The sequence below is a fragment of the Pan troglodytes genome, chromosome 3 (assembly GCF_028858775.2).
Source record: "Pan troglodytes isolate AG18354 chromosome 3, NHGRI_mPanTro3-v2.0_pri, whole genome shotgun sequence".
NCBI classification, from domain to species: domain Eukaryota; kingdom Metazoa; phylum Chordata; class Mammalia; order Primates; family Hominidae; genus Pan; species Pan troglodytes.
In genome coordinates this window covers 88,057,063-88,080,465 of record NC_072401.2, presented here as the reverse complement: position 1 = coordinate 88,080,465, position 23,403 = coordinate 88,057,063, and the positions used below count along the sequence as shown (strand labels likewise).

The 23,403-nt window shown below is 35.0% G+C and overlaps 1 protein-coding gene across 30 annotated transcripts in view; it reads right to left on the bottom strand.

The window, feature by feature from the left end:
• The window catches only part of PTPN13 (protein tyrosine phosphatase non-receptor type 13), a 221,028-nt gene that overhangs the window by 115,443 nt on the left and 82,182 nt on the right, over nt 1-23,403 (bottom strand). For 18 of the 30 annotated variants that reach the window (XM_016951818.4, XM_063808928.1, XM_063808927.1 and 15 more), the window contains exons 4-7: nt 15,225-15,290; nt 12,810-12,995; nt 8,343-8,430; nt 239-799 (exon numbers count right to left, since the gene is read on the bottom strand). In XM_016951818.4, the coding sequence (XP_016807307.1) occupies nt 239-799; nt 8,343-8,430; nt 12,810-12,995; nt 15,225-15,290 (901 nt within the window). Of the gene's footprint in view, nt 1-238; nt 800-8,342; nt 8,431-12,809; nt 12,996-15,224; nt 15,291-23,403 lie in introns of those variants that run through there. The other 12 variants (XM_063808932.1, XM_063808933.1, XM_063808934.1 and 9 more) reach the window with 3 other exon arrangements.

The following is a 23,403-nucleotide window of genomic DNA, read 5'->3' as shown; positions in this document are numbered from 1 at the left end:
AGAGACTATAACGTGACTGGGCATTTTTATTAGGGATGACTTTGTGGAAGCAGAGTATTTCGATTAGGGTTTTGATGGAAGGGAGAACAGAAATTGACAGAGAAGTAAGAGACTAACCAGGGTACAAAAATTTGGCAGTGAAAATAAGACTTGTGGAATAACTTAATAACCCTTCTTTATTTCAAAAAAATATTTAAAATACTTCAATTCTTTCTCAAACATGCACAGAATTACTAACCTTCTACATTCATGGCTTCCCTCAGAACCTGAAGTTTCTTTTGTCTCTCTCGGATTCGGTCCAAAGCACTTGATATTGCTGAGGAGGTGGGCAATTCTCGAGTGTGATATATTGGATCCATTTTCTGAGGGCCAAAGATATCCAAGGCTATACTTCCATCTGAGTATCTTGCCTCCTTTTTTCTAGGAGTAGTTGAAGTCCGCACTGTTACTGCCTCAGGGTGACAACGACGATATGTGGCAGTCTCTCCTGAAGAGAAGTCTCTGTCAGCTGTACAAAGCAAGTCCATGGATGAAGCCCAGATCTTCTTCTTAGAAAGCACATCAATGCCAGGGATGGGTTTTTTTTCTGGGCCACTAGTTTTGAACTGGTAAGGGGAGCATGTATTTTCAGAATCTTCATGTCCAGAATTATCTGATAAAATGTCCTTGAAATAATCCTCATCTTGTGTATCTTTGATGGACAGAAATCCCATAGATTTACTAAGCCCTTTGTTAAGAAAGGTCTGATGAGAGAGTGGAGGCTTTTGTATGTCTAGTACATCAGAAGTAGAGCTTCTTCCTGGAATGATAAGAATCTATCATGTATGCACACAATTTTTAGAAAATAAATGGAAATGTAATCCACTATTGACAATGAAAGTGGTGGCAATTTCCTAAATGCTCCAAATGGAAGATCAGAGGTGAAATGGGATGGTGATGATGGTCACAGTGGAAGAGGAAAGAGATACTATGTTTGCATAACTTTTCATAGTTCATCGTCTCTTATCTAATAAAAGCAATATACTGAACTGACATTTTTGAGTGGTATTATTTTATATTCATCAAATGTGAATTATTTGGTTTTAAAAAAGCAGACAACTATCCAGTTTGGAAGAATATTCACTATCCAAGAAATGATTTGGGGCAGTAATGGAATGTATAGTGAACTACTTTAACTTCTAAAGGTATAACTCAAATGTATGTCATATCACTATAAAACCCTGGTATATTTCGATCTTTTAAATACGTACATTTAAGGAAGAAACAAAGAATTCTTGCTATATTCTGGATGGAAATAGAATTGTAGCATTTCAAATTCTTAAGTATCAAGATTTTATTATAATTAGACATGTTTTCAGAAAACTTTGTGTTTGAAATCCAAATAATTTTGACTGTGTTTAAGTTATGAAAGAAACTTACTGTTTCCATGGCAGACCCTCATGCACTAAAAAAGTTTTTTCCTCTAGAACATAATTTACCATTATTTGCCAATTGTAATAAAGTACCAACTCTTATTCTTTAGTCCTTGATATAGTTAAAAATCAGTAGTCATTTTACTTTTTTTTAAAAGACAGTAGTCTATAAATGTGACACACACCAAAAATGTCCATCCAGAAATTAATTTTGTGAATCCATAGATTCAACAAAAAAGCATATATATGGCCACTACTGAAAAAAGAAATGTGGGTAAATATTTTATAGTCACTAACTCAATAGCCCATAAACACTGAAGATTTCATGTGCTACCTTCTGTGATCGTTGTGATATCTATCTGCTATACAATATAAAATAATGACTAAAACCTTAATAATAATAAATTGCTTGTTAATTTATTTAAAGACATCAATTGCCTCTTTAGTGTAACAACTATAAGCTTTAATTCCCTGAACACAAATTTTACCTTAAAAAATCTTTAAAAAGGGAATTCATTTCAGAATGGCAGCAAATAATTACTTAAGGATAAGATTAAAACATTGTGCTTTTATTGTGCCTCATCTTCCCATGAATCTACTCAAGTGTAAATAAGGATAACATCTATATTTTGGGCACATCAGATAAAGAACACCAAGAAATATACCATACCACATCCAGACACAGATTGTCACAGACTCCAGCTTCTAACCTAAGATAATTTGAAAACTGATAAACGTATGTCTGTGTTACAGTATTTTAGGGGTAAGTTATATTCTTAAACAAACCACATTTGGAACTCATTAATTTAAAATTTTATTGAATAGAGAACAGAGATATTCTTGAAAATTGATAGAACACGATAGATTTAAAAAAAGAATGGAAAGGATTCAAGGATCATAAACCACACATAGATGAACTTAACCATCTGCCTTATCCTGCTACCTTGACTACCAAACAAGCAGTTAAAACTTGGAAAAACATCAAACGAGTGGGTATTTGGCAACATCATAAATTCATAGTCAATCACTTTGTACACGCAACACCACATGTTAACAGTGTGCTTACTTTCCACAATGACTGTTTCACTTTTCCTCATTCTTCACATTTTCTAACTTAACTCCCTATTCTTTTGGCTGATGGTGTTGTCATAACTCCAGGAAAACCGGAGCTGTTGGAGGAGAGCTTTCTCATCTTTCCATGAGTAATTCTATACTACCTATGTCTACTTTTTTTTTTTGGAGGGGGGATAGAGTCTCGCTCGGTCTCCCAGGCTCGAGTGCAGTGGCGCCATCTTGGCTCACTGCAAGCTCCGCCTCCCAGGTTCACGCCATTCTCCCGCCTCAGCCTCCTGAGTAGTTGGGACCACAGGCGCCCACCACCACGCTAATTTTGTTTTTGTATTTTTAGTAGAGAAGGGGTTTCACCATGTTAGCCAGGATGGTCTTTATCTCCTGACCTCGTGATCTGCCCACCTCAGCCTCCCAAAGTGCTGGGATTACAGGTGTGAGCCACTGTGCCAGGCTATGTCTACTCTTTTCTTTGCCATCTTAAAAGATGAAATTTCCTGCCAGTTGAAGGCCAATCCCCAATATGTATTCTGGATTCCCCCCTCATAATTTTACTTTATCAAAGACTTTACTTCTTTGGTTAATTCTCTGTTGCTATCTCCTCATATTTTCAATATTCTTCCTTTCTGTTGAATATTCCCATTAGTATGTGAACATAATCTAGTATCTCCCATAGTCAAACCAAACCAAACTCTTCCTCTGTTAACCACATTTCCCCCTAGCTACTGCTATCTCCCATTTCTTACTTCCCATTCATTACTGTACCCACTTTAATCTCCAACTACTCTATACATTAGCAGCTCTCATTAGTTATGACCAATGATCTCTGCTTGCCAAATCAGATGGACATTTTGGTATACATATTTTACTTCTCAGTAAAAACTGGTTATGATGACCATCCTTTACTCAATCTTTCCTCTCTTTACATAACTGCTTTCCTCCTACCTGTCAGACTGCTCATTCTTAGTCTTTGGTTTTTCTTCCTTTATGAGATATCCAAATGTTGGATTTCCTTAGGTGTCAGTTTTAGAATTTCATCTACTCACTTTGTATTTATATAACTTCTTCCATTAACAAGGCAGTAATATCATCTATACCTTGACAACTCCCAATTGATATGCTTAGCACTGACCTCTTCTGGGAGTTCCAATCATATGTAATGAAACATGCTCAAAACTGATCTTTTGCTTCGCACATCCAGAACTGTTCATTCTCCCCCAGTCTTTCCTGTTACAATAAGTGGCCTAATTACTCAACTGATTGTTCAAAACAGAAATATGGGCACCATCCTTAAATCTTTTACCTTATTTAATCCCCATATCAAATCCAACAGTAAATGATGGCTATTTAAATTCTCAAAGACATCTTATTATTTCATGTATTCTAATTCCACTGCCATCACCCTATTTCCAATTAACATTATTGCTTGACTAGATCACTGCAATGGCCCTAAGCATTTTCCTTCTGGAGAATGCATAGCTTGCTAAAAGTTAAATGGCAAACAATAAATATACTTTATTTACAAATAAAAGATTTCATATTTGTATTCCTTGGGTAAGATTTCAAGAATATAAAAAGTCTTTGCAATAGAACACATCCCATTTATTTTAGTTAAATTTTAGAAAATTTAGTTAAATTTTAGAAAAAACTTCCTTGTAAATTACATTGTGTTTTAACTATTTTTGTTATATGTGATTAACATTATCCTACACTGGATATCATCATTTACCTTTCACTTCACCCAGACTCAAAAATTCACATCTCTTAGAAGTAAACTTCGAAATGGCATTTCAATATTAAAAGAGGCTCCCCAAGTCCCCATGTATCCTCACAAATGTGTCCAAGTGCGTTTCAAAAGAAAGAAACATGATATTATTAATATGCCTAAGTTCTAAAGCACCACCATGTTGATCTGAATAATAGTGTAAGTTTCCACCTTAAGCTTGGCAGGAAATGTTTGATTTCTTTCCGCTCAGTGAAGCTATTTAATCAGCACTGGCAGTATTAGGTAACAAAGTAGGGTCAGAGAGCCCACTAGTTTAGGCTTTAGCTTCTGTGACAGATCTTGGAGGTAAGATATAAGAAGAGACCTTTTAAGGTCATTTACTTATAGATAAAAATCTTTATTACATTTGAGCTGAACAATTAAATCACTAGGTATAAGGCATTATCCCCAAATTTGCATACATCTTTCCACCTAATTCTGCATCTCCCTGTCCATCTTAACATTTTCTTTATTAAAGACTACTCCTGTAGTCAGGAGCCTAATAAACTAATGCTATCACCACATACAGATTTTAGGTTGGTGCACACTGAAGAAAATGTTTTATTAAGAATGTATCACAAGGTTGCTTTGCTGCAATTGACCACTGACAGTTAAGAACTGGCACTGCCAAGTGTCCTAGGTGTCTTAGAAGAATTACTTCTTCAAGAGATAATATTTTTTTCAATCTTAAACTTTTAAAATTAGTCTATGCGTTGACTATTAGCTGCTGAATGCTTCTGCCTGGTAATGGCTATAATTAGTATATTTATATTGGTTCTGTACTTAAAATGAGGTTTTATGAATTTGTAAAAGGTAAATGAAAAGAGCACTTGTGCAATACTACTGTGCAAAGCACTGATGGTTAAGAAGGTCTGAAGAATACTCTTCCCTTATACTTGATCCAAATAAGACTATTATTTCAGTATTAGGACCTTTAACTCTACTAAAAAAAATAGAAACACAAACAAAATTGGGTTAATCCTGAGTGACTAATTGTAATTACTCACAAATTCTCTTGAGTTTAGATACAAGGGAGAGTTTATTCTCCAATATGACTATTAGAGGATAAAATCAACAAACAATCTACTTAAGGATTTGATTTCTCTGTTAATTTTGTAAAGTCATGACAGTCAACGCTTCCTTATCTGTATTAGAACAGCATATTAATAATAAGAATTCTAAGGAACTATTAGACAATAATACTAAATCTTTCTTAGTATTATAAAAACAAAATCACAAATAAAAGGCATTAAAATCTGGATTAAAATTTCTGATGTTTTCATTGTTATAATAAGAAAATGGTCTAATAATATGAGGCAAGATGTTTTATTTTTCTTTTGCATACAACTTAATGTTTAACATAGGCTAAATAAATAAACCGTAGTCTCACATATTTCTTTATGGAGCTATTAAAGAAGTATACTACAAATATATTACACTTCAAAATCTAGTATTTCCATAAAACCTTTTCTCGTTCAATCAACAAATATACACTGAACACTTATAAAAACTAATGAACTTAATATAGGTTTCCCCTATCCCCAGCATCTATATGTCCAGAAAGCTTAACTTTTATGAATGTCCTTTATGAAACAAATATATGTATATATGTAAATGACAACCTATTAAAAATATGTTATCAAGTAGGTATAGACTCAGTATAATCTCTTAATTGCTATCTTTAAAATAATATGTAACAATTAATTTCTGAAACATTAAGCCTCTGAACCATTGAAAGTAATAAAATCTAAATTATGCTAGCATTTGATAATCCTTACAATTTGATAAATATTGCAAGGCTCACCTTTTTCTTTCTACAGACCCACACTGGAAAGGGAGATAGGATGGAAGTCATATATACATAAATAAATCATATGTGAATATGTTTTATTCTTAGAAAAATACACTGTCTGCAAAAATTAATAATACAACATTACAGTTACTAAATCAAGAAGTAACACATAAGCAAATAAACTTCAATTACATAACATGGCCACTTAATGGTAGTAGGAAATGATAGTAGGGAACTGCTGAAAGAGGTTAGAGAAAGAATAAGAAAGAGAAATAAGAAAGGAGGGAGGGAGAGAGGAAAGGAAAGAGGGAGGTGGAGAGAGGAAAGAAAGAGAGGGAGAAAATAGAAAAAGATAAGTAAGAAAAACAAAAATGTCTTTTAAATCTAATGTTCTACTTATTAAAATGTTCACTATGTCTCCCAAAAGATTATTTCAGCCTGCTATTGATATTCATCTATAAGTTTCTGTTATTATTCGATTCTAAAATAGGAGACTGACTGCAAATTTGATCAATTAACAAATTGCTGCTATTATTAGTGCTAAAGTTTACACTATATACTATCTCAAATCCTAGAATAGTATAAAAATAAACATATTTTTACCTACAAAAAGAAAGTGACAAAAGTACAGTATGGGGACATAAGTATAGGAAGGAAATATTTGCAAGAAAGGATGAAAAATACTTTCAAAATTGTTACCACACTGTTATTTTTTTGGCCCATATATAAACTAATCATATATGCATTAGAAAAAAACTCTGATCTAACCAGAAATAAATTACTATACCAATGAAATGAAAGCTAAAATATCTTTTCAGATAGTCTTTATTCACAATAATTAAAATGGAAGCACCAAAACAGATACTTAACTGTACCATTACAAAATCACTCCCTTAGAAACAATTTTACTGCTTTTCTTTAACTTACACATTCCTTCCTCTCAGATATGAGAGTTCTGACTCTGTAAAACATTTGGTCCAGATAGTCAAGGTCCACATTTATTTTTCACAATTAGAGTTGCTCATAGGTTTTAAGTAAGACAGGTTTCTCTGATGCTCTGATTAAATTAAAATCTTAACTTTTTAATCTATTTTATTAAGCTATATCAATTAGAATATATTTTGTTAGAATATATTTAAGCAATCTGTACATTTACTTCTACCTAGCCCCAAGATCTAGGACAAGATCTAAAAAAGTATTTCTGTTAATGTTTAGATTATCATGATTCTCAAAACTGCTTGATAAGAAGAGAACAAAGATAATCAGCAAAATCAAAAGTTTATTTTATAAATAAGCCATGCCTGAAACTAGCAATGAAAAATAAATTGTCACATAAAATTATATTTACTTTTATTTCAAGTGTTTGAAATTTCCATTCTTTTTTTTTTTTTTTTTTTTTTTTTGAGACAGAAGTTCACTCTTTGTTGCCCAGGCTGGAGCACAGTGGTGTGATCTCGGCTAACTGCAACCTCTGCCTCCCCGGTTCAAGATTCTCCTGTCTCAGCCTCCCGAGTAGCTGGGATTACAGGTGCCTGCCACCATGCCCGGCTAATTTTTGTATTTTTAGAGAGATGGGATTTCACTATGTTGGCCAGGCTGGTCTCGAACTCCTGACCTCAGGTGATCCGCCCACCTCAGCCTCCCAAAGCGCTGGGATTACAGGCGTGAGCCACCACGCCTGGCCTGAAATTTCCATTCATTTCTTTCAAAAAAATAAATTTAATACTTATCATAGGATACATAATTATATAATGCTATTGACAAATAGCAAAACCACTACTCATCATTAGTTTTTATTTACTAAGTATCACATGACCTAAGGTAGTATTTGATAACTCCATGATAAAATCTATTTAGTGAGTTATTACTAGCATTTAAAAAAAAAGAAATATGATAAAAAATATCAGAGTGCAGTAAGAAAAACGTTTTCTGAAACTTTTGTTTCAGTAGTGTTTATATTCATAAACATATACATGTGTTTATTTAGTCATGCTTTAAAAAGTATTTTAATATGAAATACCACGATAAAGTAAATAAATATTATTATTATTGATATACCAATACTGGAAAGGGAAACAAGTTACTCTGGGAATCCTAAGTATATTAATAATGTTTTCTGTATAAGTTTAATGAAATTATTTTTAATGTAGCTAGTGTTCCTGCCCATTCCCTACCTCCAGTTTGTACGTTTATGTTCTAATCATAGTCTCAATTACCAGATTTCAAAGCCAGGTAAGTATAATTTTGTAAAGAAAACAATGGGATAAGGTTAAAGCCTAGACATTTCCTATTAATATACTCTTACCTGTTGGTAATCCTTTTCCTCGCAATCGATCTCGAATAGCCTGGCTTCGATCAGGCTTTTGTTCACTGTTACAGGAAAGCTGATCTGTCTGTACACAGGTAATAAAAAATCAAGTTTGACAAAAGGATCTCCCTTTTGTTTTCATGGTAACTGTTTACAGAATGACACTAATTACACAGTTTTTGGAGAATGTAACATTAAATAATGAGACTCTATGTCCTATTGTATTTGTAGGGTAATTTGTATTCTTGGATAAGATTTATGTAGACCAGTGCTGGCCAATTCATTTCAGAAAATTAAAAGGGAAGAAGCAGTGACTGAAAAGTAACCTACTAACTAGAAAATACCATCAGATTAAACTTGTTAAAATGAGTTCTATTTGAAAACAGTAAACTTGAAGTCTTCTTTTTTCCCCAACCAATAACTACTCTTAAGTTAGCTTATAATTTAAAAACCACATTAATTTTGGTATAATAAAGCTTTCTCTTGATTATAACTATGAATTGAGGAATTTAAATTACTTTCAGAAATAATTTTATAGATCTTGCCCTTCAGAAATTACATTTGTGAAATGCTAAGTCTTTTTTTTTTTTTTAAATATAACGGAGTCTCACTCTGTCACCCAGGTTGGAGGACCTCGGTTCACTGCAACCTCTGCCTCCCAGGTTCAAGCGATTCTCATGCCTTAGCCTCCAGAGTAGCTGGGACTACTGGTGCATACCACCACGCCAGCTAATTTTTGTATTTTAAGTAGAGACAGGGTTTCACCATGTTGGCCAGGCTGGTCTTGAACTCCTGACATCAAGTGATCTGCCTGCCTTGGCCTCCCAAAGTGCTGGGATTACAGGTGTGATCCACTATGCCTGGCCGAGAAATGCTAAGTCTTTAAATGGACACTCTGAGGGATAACAAATTTAAATCAATGCTCTTTTAAGTTCCCTTTAAAACAAAATGTAATCTTAAAGTTTAATAGCTTTAGCAAAGGGTATCTGCTTGAAATAAAGTATATCAAATTAGGTCAAACTCCACATTATAAGGGATAAAAAACTGGACAGACCACTGTTTTATTCAGGTGGCCAAATAGAGGAGAAATGTCAATATAAATGGAAGAGAGAATGGTGAAGAGAAATTACTTAAATCTAGCACCAAAAGCATGCATACATATTTGTTTACACACACACAAACTCGCACATACCACAGAAATGTTTTAATATTGCTCCATTAGTGAATTTTGCTGAAGTATGGATTAAAAACCCATCTAAGGTGGTATATTCAAGGCTCAAGCATTATGTTTTCTACCTATAAGAAGACTTGTAAATGGAAGTATTTCTGAAATCATGTTATCAGTTAAGTTGCATAAATGATGTTAGTCCAGATTACACTGTACTGTCAGTGACTGAAAAGACAGTATTACTAACATCCCACATCTTTGAAAATTCCTGCATTGAAGTTAGTTACTATTAATAACTGTTGTTTATTGAACAGTTACTATATGCTAGGCACACACTTTGTGCTATTTAATCCTCAAACAACCTCATATGGTAGACAATATTATCCTCATATTATAAATAAAGGGAGAAATAGCAAAGAAACTTCTAAGGACCACAAAGCAGCTCATTAATGTGGAAATAACTACTTTTACAACAGTTTAATAATATGGATGATTGACACATATTATTATTCCTATTTTGCAGATAAGTAAAATTGTGGTCCAAATATTATAACATTAAATCAGTGGAAAAACCTAGACAAGTAAGCTGGCTTGCTGACTTTTACTCACGCTAATTAATGTTAAGTAAGAATGATGGTCACTTAGAATGAATTTCACACCAGTGAAAGACTAACTCATTCTGTCAGCTACTGGAGGCAACAAAAGCTTTAAGGAATATACTGGGGTCAAAAACACCCCAGTTCCAATTATGTCTCCATCATTTACTGTATCTGTGACTAGGTGCAAGTTATTTAATCTTTCTTAGCCTTAGTTTTATGCCCTCTAAAATGAGGATAAAAGTATCTCTATTAAATTGAGGTTGTTATGATGAATAATGTGATAATGCACATCAACCCCTTAGCATAGTGTCTGGCGCAAAGTAAACAAACACTTAAAAAACAGTAGCTGTTGGAGTTACTTCTACCCAGTGATGTCTAGGAGATGAGGAAGAGCAATAGAAAGGTAAGGGGAGCATTATTATACTTAGTAAAAATTTGTCTTTGTGAAGAGAGGCTCTCTACATGCTGATTCCAATTGATCCTTCTATTTTTCTCTCCCATTAAATAACCCCACAATACACCCCTTGTCATACTGTTCCCCAAACATTCCTGCTTTCCCATTTCACAGCCTTTATCCAGGTTCACTTCCCTCTGCCGAGATTATCTAGCCTATAGGATACAGTTCAAAGTGCTATTTTTAATTTTAACTTTTTTTTTTTTTTGAGGTAGGGCCTTACTCTGTTGCCTAGGTTGGACTGCAGTGGTGCAATCATGCCTCACTACAGCCTCGACCTCCCAGGCTCAAGTAGTCCTCCCATCTCAGCCTCCTGAGTAGCTGGGACTAAAGGCATGCATCACCATGCTCAGCTTCAAAGTGCTATTTTTCAATGCAGTCATAATTTGTATCCTTTTCCTTTAAACTCTCATAGCTGTTAAAATTTTTACTATGTATCATTTTATAGCCTTCTTTCATTTTATAATTAAGCAAATGGTTATGGCATTTTAGATAAGAGCTCCTAGATCAAATATTTTATTCAAATTTGTATCTTCTATAATCCCTAGCACAGGTTTCATACATAAATGAACAATAAAGATCCACTATAATAAAGAGAACTAAATGCTAAACCTTAAAGGGATGAAGATTTTATATGTAATATGGGCAATTATTAGATAGGTAATATAATTTCTATGGCGACAGAAAAAAAATTCTTCATTCAAAGACAGAAAAAAATATCTCTCACAATTTTACTGTAGGAGTAAAATTAGCAAACAGCACAAAAGTCTTAGAGAAAGTGTGGTGTAATAAAAAAGTCCCTGGACTGTCTAATAGGAAACTCAAATCCCATAGTTGTTTGGGTATCAGTTTCCTTATCCATAAAGTGAAGTTTTAAAGAATATTAGTCTTATGAGAATGTCTGAAAAAAAGACCTCCAAGACCAAGAAAGTTTGGGAAATGCTTTATTTACATGCCTATTCTTCTTGAAGGTTAGTAATATAGTCTAGTATATTAAAGGCTCTAAGAAGTTCTCCAGTGAAAATACATTTAATTTCCTTTAAATAGTTTCTTCTCAAGCTTATTTGGTCATAGAGGAATTTTTAAAACAAAAATATTGAAAACAATATGAGAAACTTTGGTCTGGACAGATGGTTTTCAAAGATTTTTTAATAGCTTTACTTTGTTCAAAAAAATCACATGCAGAAATATAAACAGATCAAATAAAACTGGAGCTGCTCTAGTTAAAGAGGGAAAATGGGCAACCAAGAACTCCATTTATTCGGCCTCTACTTCCTACATTTCCCTTCACTATAGAACCGCAAAGGTTTCTTGAGGGAGAGTTTACAAACCATTTGTCTAGAAGATCTGTGGGCCTGTTTGTTATCAACTGAAAAACTGTGCAGAATTTGAATACATTCCTGGCAGCCATCTGACATCCTGGTTAAGATGGGAACTAAACCCCTACCGATGAGGAATTCTGAGGAAGTCAACAAGAACACTGTGTGGCGGTGGTAAATTTGTAACCTGTGCAAGGAAGAGGGACCAACACTCCAGGACTACAACCCTAAGGATAAGAGCAGATAAAGTATAGATCCAGATCAGATAGGGCAAACAAGATAAAATACAGCCTTAGAAATGCAGAACAGAGGTGGGACTTTCAGGTAATATATAGCATTGGTTATTCTTGGGATTCTTCATATCCAAAACAAGAGAAAAACTAGAAGAGTCCAGGTCTTGGGGAAATCTGGCAGGGATACAAGCATGGATTCCCTGGATACACTAGGTAGCAGTGTTCCGAGAAGAAGGGAAAGTGGAGAAGGTTTGGGAAATACCTAGAAGATCCAGACAAATGAGTGGTCACGAAATAGGTATAAAGCAACAGAAAGTAGATTTAAATATTTCTAAAACCCATTTTCATGTTAATACATTTTTTCTAGGTGTTCACAATAGAACCATTTGCTAAAAGCTCCTTGGGAAAAGATCTAAGAAAGAAAACAAGAGGAGACACTTTCAGCTCAAACATGCTATCATTCTATGATATTTTTGGGAATAATTCTCACAAAATCTAGACTTATTGCAATGAGCTTCTAAATTTTAAGTATTGTTTCAAATAAACAATTTATATTAGAAGAAGAAATTCAATTTCCCATTTCTAGTCTTCATTGAGAAAATGCTACCTATATAGTATCCTTAAAGAAAATTTTGTGATATCTACTAAATTTTAAAATATGACTATATTTACTATTGTAACTGTAGCTTACCCCAGAAAGATTTCCCAGAACCAGTTTTACCAAGTGTTTCACGTAGGAAAATGAGGGTGCACAATTGCTATTCCTAATGTGGGCACTGCAAGCATCCAGCACAGTCCGAACAGAAACTCGAGCGTAAATAACATCCTCACACATTCCAAGCAGTATGCTGTTGAGATGATCTCCAAGCTTAATAGGCTGAATATAAATAAAGGAAAAGCCAGTGAGTAAATGTGAGCAAATATTTTTTCTAATGAGACAAATCATTCTAGGAATCACAGGAACCACACTAAAACACACTTCACATACTTGGAGGAAATAAATTCCTTTTTATCAGCATAAGCATTTTACTGTGTTTTACCTTTTTAAAAAATATATTAGCAGAAGATAGTTAACTTATACTTCCCTAGAAAGGAAGTACAGAAAAACTCTGGGCATTTTAAAATATAAAGTAAAGTAGTGAAATTCTTGGCTTCTTCAAATGTTTTGATAAACAGTTACTACATGTACACACGCACACACAAACATACACACCAATTGGGGGAATAAACTGTTTCCTAATATTCTATAAAATGTAATACAGTCAATGTGTATAAATATAATTAGATACTCCCATGATAACTTAAAGGAGATTTAAAATATTGCAATGCTTCAAGACCATTTAAATATAAATTATCATTATGTTGGTCAAACAGACAAGCCAGAATGTGAGGGTTTTTTTTTTATTAGTTAACGTATTTTGTAGAATATTATATCTGAATGGCCAAAGAGCATATGAAAGGGTGGCCAATGTCATTATTCACTAAGAAATATAAATTAAAACCACTACAAGAAGAAGCCACTACACACCCAATAAAATAGTGAAAAATAAAAATACTAACAATACAAGAATTGGTAAGGAGTGGAGCAATTAAAACTCACATCCAAGCTGACGGGAGTTTAAACTGGTATATCCACTTTGGTCTAAACAAATGCCTTTCCTATGACTCTTCCACTTCTCATCCATTTGGGTATTATTAATATATCATCCTTTAGGTGTTAGCTTAGATGCAATGTCCTTTAAGAAATCTGTCCTGACCCTCCAAGCCTAACCAGAAGTCCCAACTCTGTTTTCCATAGCATCCTCTATTTTCCCTAACATAGCATTTATTGCATTATGTTGCAGTTGGCCGTTTAGCTGTCTGTTCCTTCCAAAAAACTCCATAGGCATGCGTCACTATAGTACTAGTGTCTAACAGTATCTGACACAAGGTAGGTACTTAATAAATACTTTTAAATTAATATTAAATATTTCTAAAATATCCTGATTTCTGATCCTAAAATACAAGTTTATATTTCCCCTCTAATTTATATTTATTGATATTGACTCTCTATTTATATTTGATATTGACTTTATTTCCAGTTATCAGAAAAGAACATAAAGTGTTATAGACTGTGATCACATTTTACAAGTTAGGCTGCATAATATATGACACCAATATTTCCAGTAATATTTTAACTTTCTCATTTATATTTACAGAATTGAAACTGAAGAGAGAAAGAAAATATACATTATTTTTCATGATATAAAATAAAACCAAACAAAGTGAAGAATATTATTTATCTTTTATGGATCTTAAGATGTTTGTATTTTAGAATAAAAGGCTAAAATGCTTGTTACTTCCTTTTATTTAATAAGAAAAAACCACACCTAGTTATTTTTGGTTTTGACTTATAAATGCCTAAAATAAAACCTAATTCTATATGTTATATCTTGCCTTGATGAAATATAGCTATTTTTAAATTTTCAATTACTATTTACTACTATGTTTATATTGGTCTTTAAGAATCAGAATTATTTTAGAAAATAATGACTAGAAGCAGCCCAATGGCAAACAGGGCCCAAGACCTCAGCAAGTGTTACTTTAATACCTGTGTCTGCTGTTACAGGGGTCGTGAAGTATGATGTATGATTTGAAGTGCCAAGAGAAAAAGCTATGACATTCTCTAATACAACACTCTGAGACATAGGGCTACTATTCCTAGAGTTTTTGCATCAAAAAAGCTCTTACATTCAGTAGAATGAATCATCAAAGACAAGAGATTTTCAATCCCTCTTAACAGTCACTACATTAGATAAAATAAAGTACATGCTCATTTATCTTGCTATAATTTTTGAAGAGGCCAGCTCCATCTCACAGACTGAGTTGTTGAAACCTGGGTAGTGATTGCTACAATTCTAGGAATACCTTAAAAATAGTGTCTTTAGTACTTTATTGAAAGTTCATCCTGAAAGTATGACATTACTAATGTAAACAAACTCCATAGGAATGTTGGTACACCTGACAGCATGCTGTAGAACACGTATAAACGTGTGGAAGAGCTATGATATAAGGTGTAAAATTGAACATATGTAAAAAGTATAACAACTGTAAAAACTTAACTTACTTGGCTCTGAGGCACTTCATAATCAGCCCCCCAATACAGTGTCATTCCAAGAGAATAAATGTGGATCTAGGAATAGAATTTTTAAGAAATAATTTTATGATAAAATACAATAGAAAATTAAGCAAGTGCTATAAATACAGATTATTTTGTTCCAAAGAAAATATAATACACAATTTGAGAAAATAATCATTTTATGTTTTACATAAAAGTATATGAGAGCTTAAAAGAGATAGCAAGACTGGAAATTATTACAACAGATGTTTTCCTAATTCCCCAGCCCATCCTTTATGCATAATCAGTTTTGTTAGCTTTTAAAGTTCCTTATGCAAATTCAAGCAAATACGAATATATATTCTTATTTCCTCCTTTCATAAAAGGTCAGAAACCTTAAAAATTACTAGGCACCTTGCTTTTTTTTTTTTTGAGGCAGAGTCTGGCTCTGTCGCCCAGGCTGGAGTGCAGTGGCACAATCTCGGCTCACTGCAACCTCCATCCCCCGGCGATTCTCCTGGCTCAGCCTCCCCAGTAGCTGGGGTTAGAGGTGCCTGCCACCATGCCTGACTAATTTTTCTATTTTAAGTAGAGATGGGGTTTTGCCATGTTGGCCAGGCTGGTCTTGAATTCCTGACCTCAGGTAATCTGTCCGCCTTAGCCTCCCAAAGTGCTGGGATTATGGGTGTGACCCACTGCGCCTGGCAGGCACCTTGCATTTTTAACTTATCAATAGGTATTTCCATATCAATGCTTAGAGATCTTATTTTTTTAAATGGTATATAGAATTCCATTAGTGGTTATAGCACTGTTTATTTAACCAATCTGTTATTAATAGAGAATTAAAATTTTTTTCAAACCTTTGCTACTACAAATGATGTTTCAGCAAACAGCCTTGTAAGTATTTCTCTTAAATGGATTTTCTGAGATAATGGATGAGAAAGTAAATCATCTGCAGTTTTTATATATATGTTGTCAGATTCCCTTGCATAACAGTTGTACCATTTTGTACTTCTACCAGAAGTACATGTAAGAGTTTTTCCACGTTTTTGTACATGTAAGAGTTTTTCACAAACCTTGTCCATAGAGGTATTACAAAGACTTGGCGTTTTGCCAATCTAAAAATTGACCAATAAATCTCACTGCATCACTGCCGTTTTTGTTTTGTTTGTTTTTTGATAGGATCTCTCTCTGTTGCCCAGGCTGCAGTGAGGTGGTGCAATCATAGCTCACTGTTGCTTCAAACTCATGGATCACTCAAGTGATCCTCCTGTCTCAGCTTCTCAAATAGCTGGGACTAAAGGCATGTAAAACCACTCCTGGCTAACTTTTAAAATTTTTGTAGAGATGGGATCTCACTATATTGTCAAGGCTGTTCTCGAACTCCTGACCTCAAGAGATCCTCCCGCCTTGGCTTCCCAGTGTGCTGGGATTATAGGCGAGAACCACCTCACTTGGCCTCACTGCAGTTTTTCGTTTTTTGTTTTTCCTCACTGCAGTTTTGATTTGCATTTTCTCACACTGAATGGGTAGCGTAGTACAAGGAGAAGGAAGCTGAATCAAAGGACTTCTCTTTAGGTTGTTTGCTTTGTTGGTTTCTTAAAGATTAAAAAAACTCAACATATTTTTATGCTGACAGAAATGATTCAACAGGGAAAACTGGAAATGCAGGAGAGAATGGAGATTGCTAGAGGAACATTGTTGAGTAGATAAGGAGATTGAAGCTAAAGCACAAATGGAGGAGTTGGCTTTATAGAAGAGCATGGACAGTTCATCTGTAGTAAGATGGCAGAGCATATGGGAATTCACACGGGGAGGCTGCTAGAGATATATTAGAGAAAGTCCTGATTGCTTCTATTTTTTTCTGTGACACAAAAAGCAAGATCTCAGTTATAAGTAATCATCTTTCCTATTTCCTTCTGTCAAGAGATTCAGAGCTCATCTTCTGGGCCACTTCTATCAATACTGAATTCTTGCCGTGTGCTTTTGTTGTTGTTGTTTCGTTTTGCAGCATCCTTACTACAGCTTCATCTTATTTTCTTGTCTTTATTTACTCGGCTCCTATTTTTTCACCTTTATTTTTCAATTCTATAAACTGTATCAAATCCTCTTTAGAAATTAGTCAGATATATGTAATAAAAGTGGGTACCCTTCTTACAGTCTCACAACACTTTAATATATCCTTTACATTGCTTCCTAAATTATTTTTAAATTACAGATTAGAAAAGTTGTTCCACTTTTCAAATATGTTCATGGCTCTCAATTTTTAAACATTCAAATTTTAAAATAATGACATTTAGGGCTCACTGTGACCTTCCTCTATTTCCATTTTGCAAGCAGATTTTTAAGTTTTCTTCTGTCATCGCTCCTTCCCTTATCACAACCTAAACACTAGGCACATCTAGATAATTTTCTGTTGGCAAAATACATCCTTTTCTTTCTCAGCTTTTCGTGAGCTGTTCTTTCCACCAAAAATATTGTCTCTGGCCATTACTGATAGGCCAGTGATGATGTTCCCCCTTATATATGCTGTATAAATACTCCCAAACAGGTTAAAGCATTATCTCATATATGATACAGTTATATTTCTGCACCACACTTTGATGACGTAGTTAACTATTACCTTGTTGTATAGTTAGATGAGTCCTTGTTTGTCTTCCTTGAGGGAAACAGCTTTTTTTTTTTTTAACATATCTAGTATCCCTCTTAGCAAGTAACACAGAACTTTACATAGTAGATATTCAATACATGTCTGTTGAATTAAATTAAATGTGCAAGAAGTTCAAGACAGCCTAGTGCAGACTATTTGTATCATATTTCTCTTTAAGCTTCTTTCCAAATAGTCTTAAGTGTAAATACCTTTTCAAAGAACCTCACATATGAAAAACATTTTTCATAGTTTTAGCATAAAGGACTAATTGCATGCTCAATTATATTAATTTTGGTTTATGATTCTTTGAGATATGGCCCATGCTTTAAGATTCTTTATTATACTTACTTCTCAATATGCCAAGTGAGTTACTATATGTTAATAATTTTTATACATGACTATAATAAAACATTCTTAAACTAGGTTATAAAATTGTACATTTGCTGATCACCTATATATATCATATAATGGTTAGTTGTATGTGTCAACTTGACTGGACCAAAGGATGCCCAGATATTTGGTCAAATCTCATTCTGGGTGTTTCTGTGAAAGTGTTTTTGGGTGAGATTAACATTTACATCAGTAGACTGAGTAAAGCAGACTGCCCTCCCTATCATGGGTGGGCCCTTTCCAGTCAGTTGAAGGCCTGAAAAGAACAGAAAGGTCAACTCTCCTCTGAGTAAGAGAATTCTTTCTACTTAACTGCCTTAGAACTGGGACATCAGCGTTTTCCTCCTTTGGACTCAAACTGAAACCTTCTTGGGTCTTAAGCCTGCCAGTCTTTGAACTAGAACTACACCAGCAATTCTACTGTTTCTCTGACCTTCGGACTCAGACTTGAACTACATCATTGGCTCTCCTGAATCTCCAGTTTGCAAACTCATCCTGAGGATCTTGGAGCTTGTGAGCCTTCATAATTGCACGAGCCAACCCTTTATAATAAACCTCTCTATACATACAAATACACACACACACACACACACGCACACACCCTATTGGTTCTGTTTCTCTGCAGAACCTTGACTAATACATATAAGTATGAAATATCTCTACAGAGAAATAAAATATGCAAAATGACAATTGCTACTTTATTAGGACGGTACTTTATATGGGTTCCACACTTTTAGTAATATTTTAAATCATAATTAAAAATACATTGTTGAGCTGTTAGACAACTCCAGGTATGTCAGATCTTTGTTAAAATAACATGATAATACAACCTGGTACCTAATATTAGAAAAATATTTCTTACAGAATACAAAGAAAAATGCTTTTACATTTATTCCAAACAGTCGGTACAGGGTAAGTGCATGATGCTTCCATACACTTTATTCATAAATTAAAAGAGTTTGTACTGTTGGTGCAGCCTGAAAAGACACAGGGATAAAGATCACTGATACAAAGATGTAACTAAATTAATATAGTAGCACTGACATCACTGACAGTGCTTAGTTCATCTGGTTAATAAATAGCAGCAGTAGATGGGTTACAGACTGCATATATATATTGTGTAGAAAGGAGGAAGGTCACGCACAGGAAGGATCACTCAAAAACAGGCAAGTATTTGATCTACATATTTTCCTTTGTGTTTTACGTAATGAGAAAAAAGAGGAATCCACAATCCAGGATTATTAAATCTTCTATTAAAGATATCAACAAGTCCAAGGCGAAAAAAGAATCAGGCAGTACAAGTTAAAAAAAAAAAAGTTTTGATCTGCTTCTCACTTGCATTGCTTATTTATTTAGCTTCCCAGGGAATTTGTGGTTTTATGACCTTTGTTGGTCCATCCGTACCTTACGGACAGCACAGAGATGCTCTATTTCCCTTCCTTAATATAGTAGTATAGCAGGCCAGGACACAGTCCTATAGAGGTAGGTGCCTTTGATAGTGATGATTCATATATACAGGATTCAATGAAAAGATGGAAGAGCTGATTCTAGATGACATGCATGTATAGAAGAGCTAGACAACTACCCATTTAGTCAACATTTTTTCTGAAAGTCACTAAACTAGGGAGTGTGATAAGATACAAATATTTCATCCTGGTATCTATAACACTACTATCATAAGCTAATAGATATTATTATATGTATTAGAATATAAATAGATAGCATGTACATAATGCTTACTGTGTGCCAAACTTACATTGTATACATTGTAGAACAATTTCTTCCTTTTTTCTTTCCTTTTTTTTTCTTTTTTTTGAGACAGACTCACTCTGTCGCCCAGGCTGGAGTGCAGTGGTGAGATCTCAGCTCACTGCAACCTTCGCCTCCTGGGTTCAAGCAATTCTCCCTGCCTCAGCCTCTTGAGTAGCTGGGATTACAGGCACCTGCCACCATGCCCAGCTAATGTTTCTATTTTTAGTAGAGACAGGGTTTCGCCATGTTGGCCAGGCTGGTCTTGAACTCTTGACCTCAGGTGATCTGCCTGCCTTGGTCTCCTAAAGTGCTGGAATTACAGGTGTGAGCCACCACGCCCGGCCTACATTATATACATTAGCTCATTCAATCTTACAGAGGGAAGGTAACTTGCCCAAGATCACACAGCTATTTAACTGACAGAGGCAAGATTCTAACTCTGGCTTCAGTTTCTTACCCTCAGCACTACTGACATTCGGGATTGGATGATTCTTTGCGGTGGGGAGCTGCCCTGTAAATTGTAGGATATTTAGCAGGATCCGTGGCTTCTACCCATTAGATGCCAATAGTACTATCTACTCATACCCTCTCAGTTATGACAACCAAAATTGTCTCCAGATATTGCCAAATGTTCCGTAGGAGAGAAAACTGCCTCTGGTTGAAAACTACTAATTTAATCTGTATATCCGTTTCCAGAATTAGAAGTCTAACAGGAGAGAGATATAAATATATATGTATGCACCTATGTATTAAAAAAAGTAGTAAATTTGTGCTAAGGAAACTCAAGGAGACAAGAAAAGGTTATTTTGACTACAGAGGAGTTAGAAGAAACTTAAAGCAGAGGGGTATTAAGCTGAGACTTGGAACACAGACTATGTGTCCCTCTCTCTGCTCTTAATATTCTATATAGATCTATTATCATTGTGTATATTCCCTGCACGTCATCATCATCATCACCATCATCAAAATCATCATCTTTTCTTTGTCTCTCAGCCTCCTGGTCCTTTGAGAGTAAGGTCCACTCCTTATTCATCTTTGTATCTCCTTGACCTTTTATAGTGTTGGACATATTATAAGTCCTCAGTAGATGCTCCTTGAAAGAATGGATGGTACACAGGATGTGGAAACCTGAAAACAGGGAGAAAGGCATTGCCATGCAAAGAAGTGAAGCCCAGAAGCACAAGATCTGTCTAATAATCACTGGCTACAGCCTGTGCATCTAAAAAAGAGGAGTCATAAGGTAGTTGGGACCAGACTCTGGAGAGATTTTCATGTTTGGTTAAGGAATCTGTACTTCATTGGGTAAAAAAGGAGCAACTCAATGAAGGTTTTTGAGGGGAAAAGACCCTTATGATCAGGGGTATTAATCTGACAGTGGCAGAGGGAACAGTCAGGAAGCAGGAATAAGAGTTAGGAGATATGACAAAAGTCCGAGAGAAGAGAAATGAGAACTTCACCATAGTGCCAGCAATAGGGCTGAAGAGGAAAGAATTAGAAGGGCTAAACTTAGCAGACTTGAGAAATTCAGGCAATTAAGTACATACGTGAAAAGGGAGGAACCAGAGATGGAGACAGAGATAGAGATAGAGATAGAGATAGAGATAGATAGATAGAGATAGATAGAAAGGAAAATGTGACATGGAAAGATGAGAGTCAAGGAAGCTTATTAATATAAGTCCTGTAGGACAGGAATACATTTCTGTCTGTACAGTTATAACATACTGGAATATAAACTCCATGCACAGAGGGATTTTGTCCCATTTACCACTCTATCCCTAGACCTAGCACAGCATTTGACATATAATAGTGATAGTTACTATTTCTTGGATGCTTACTACATGCTGGGTACTGTCCCAAGCACTTTACAAGTATTACCTTATTTCACTTTCTAACGACCCTACAAGGTAAGTACTATTATTAACACCATATAGATAAGGCACCTAAGACATGGAGAGGTTAAGCAAATTGCCTGAGTTCATATATCCCTTAGGTGACAAAGCCAGAATTCAATCCAGAGCCCACATATGATAAATATTTGTTGAAATATTAAATGGGATAATAAAATTATCATCATTGGGAAGGCTAACAGAATACTTTCTACCTCTCGATCCATTCTCTAAAGAGGAGACGAAAAGCCTTCAAAGATTTGTCTCACTGACCACAAGAGACAGGCTGAGTGAGACACTGCAGTCTGATGTGCAGATACCTCTCATCCAGCCATCTCTGGATCTCTGTGAAGAAATATGAGCTGCTTTACATGTGCTACATAGCTCCTTTTAGCAACACAACCCTGGCACTGTGTGGCAACAAATCATAGATACCTCTGGGTTAAAAAATTATTTTTACTCATTGCCAAATATGGCATAGAGGAACTGTTCTCAAACTATGTTATGCATCAGAATCACTTGAAGGGCCTGATAAAACATAGGTGGCTGCGTCATACCTCCAGGGTATCTGATTCAATAGGTCTGGGGTAGGGCCTAAGAACTTGCTTTTCTAAAAGTTTCCCAGGTGATGGTGATGCTGCTGATTGGAGGGACCAGATTTCGAGGACCACTAGTAGAGAGCATAGGGGATACAATAATGAGGAGGACAAACAGGGTCCCTTCCATATCAAATCTTCACTGCTGTATACAAGATAAGATAATGTGACATATGAGAAGTACACAGAGAGAACAATAGAGCATAAGAGAAAGCTTCACATCTATAGTAAAAGTTAGCCAGACAGTGAGGAGATGAGTTGAAATAGCATGAGTCTGGGTGAAAAGAGTTTTCAAAGTTGAAAGAAGAGAATGCACAAAGGTTGAGAAGAAAGAAAGTATGTGGCATATCTCAGACACTGAAGTAAATTCAGAATGCCTGAAGCACAGAGCTTGACATAAAGACGGCTCAGACAAGGCCAATACAGTACGACCTTGAAGGCCATCCTCAGGAGTCAAGAGTTCATTCAGGGGACATGGAGAATCTGAATAATTTTAAACAGGAATAGAACAAGATTATATATGGGTTTTCAAAAATGCAGACTGTACTTTACAGAATGGACTAGCCATGGGCAAGACTGGAGTTGGGAGATTATTAGAAGTGTTTGCAGCACTGGTCATTTGTGATGGACTGAACTGAGGTGGGAGCAGTGAAAGCTAATATATGTAGACATATATGAGATATACTAAAGAGGTAGACTCAAAAGAAATTAATCATAAGATTTAGGAAATGGGGCCAGAGGTGAATGAAAAATTAAGAATGATACCTTAGATTTTTCCTTGGAAATTGGGGAAATGATGGTCCCTTCATTTACAGGAAACACAATGGAAGGGAGAAAAGTTTCAGGGTATAACAAGAAACACTGAGTTTAATTTCAGATCTATTGAGTCTCAGATGCCTGTGGCACATTCCAGT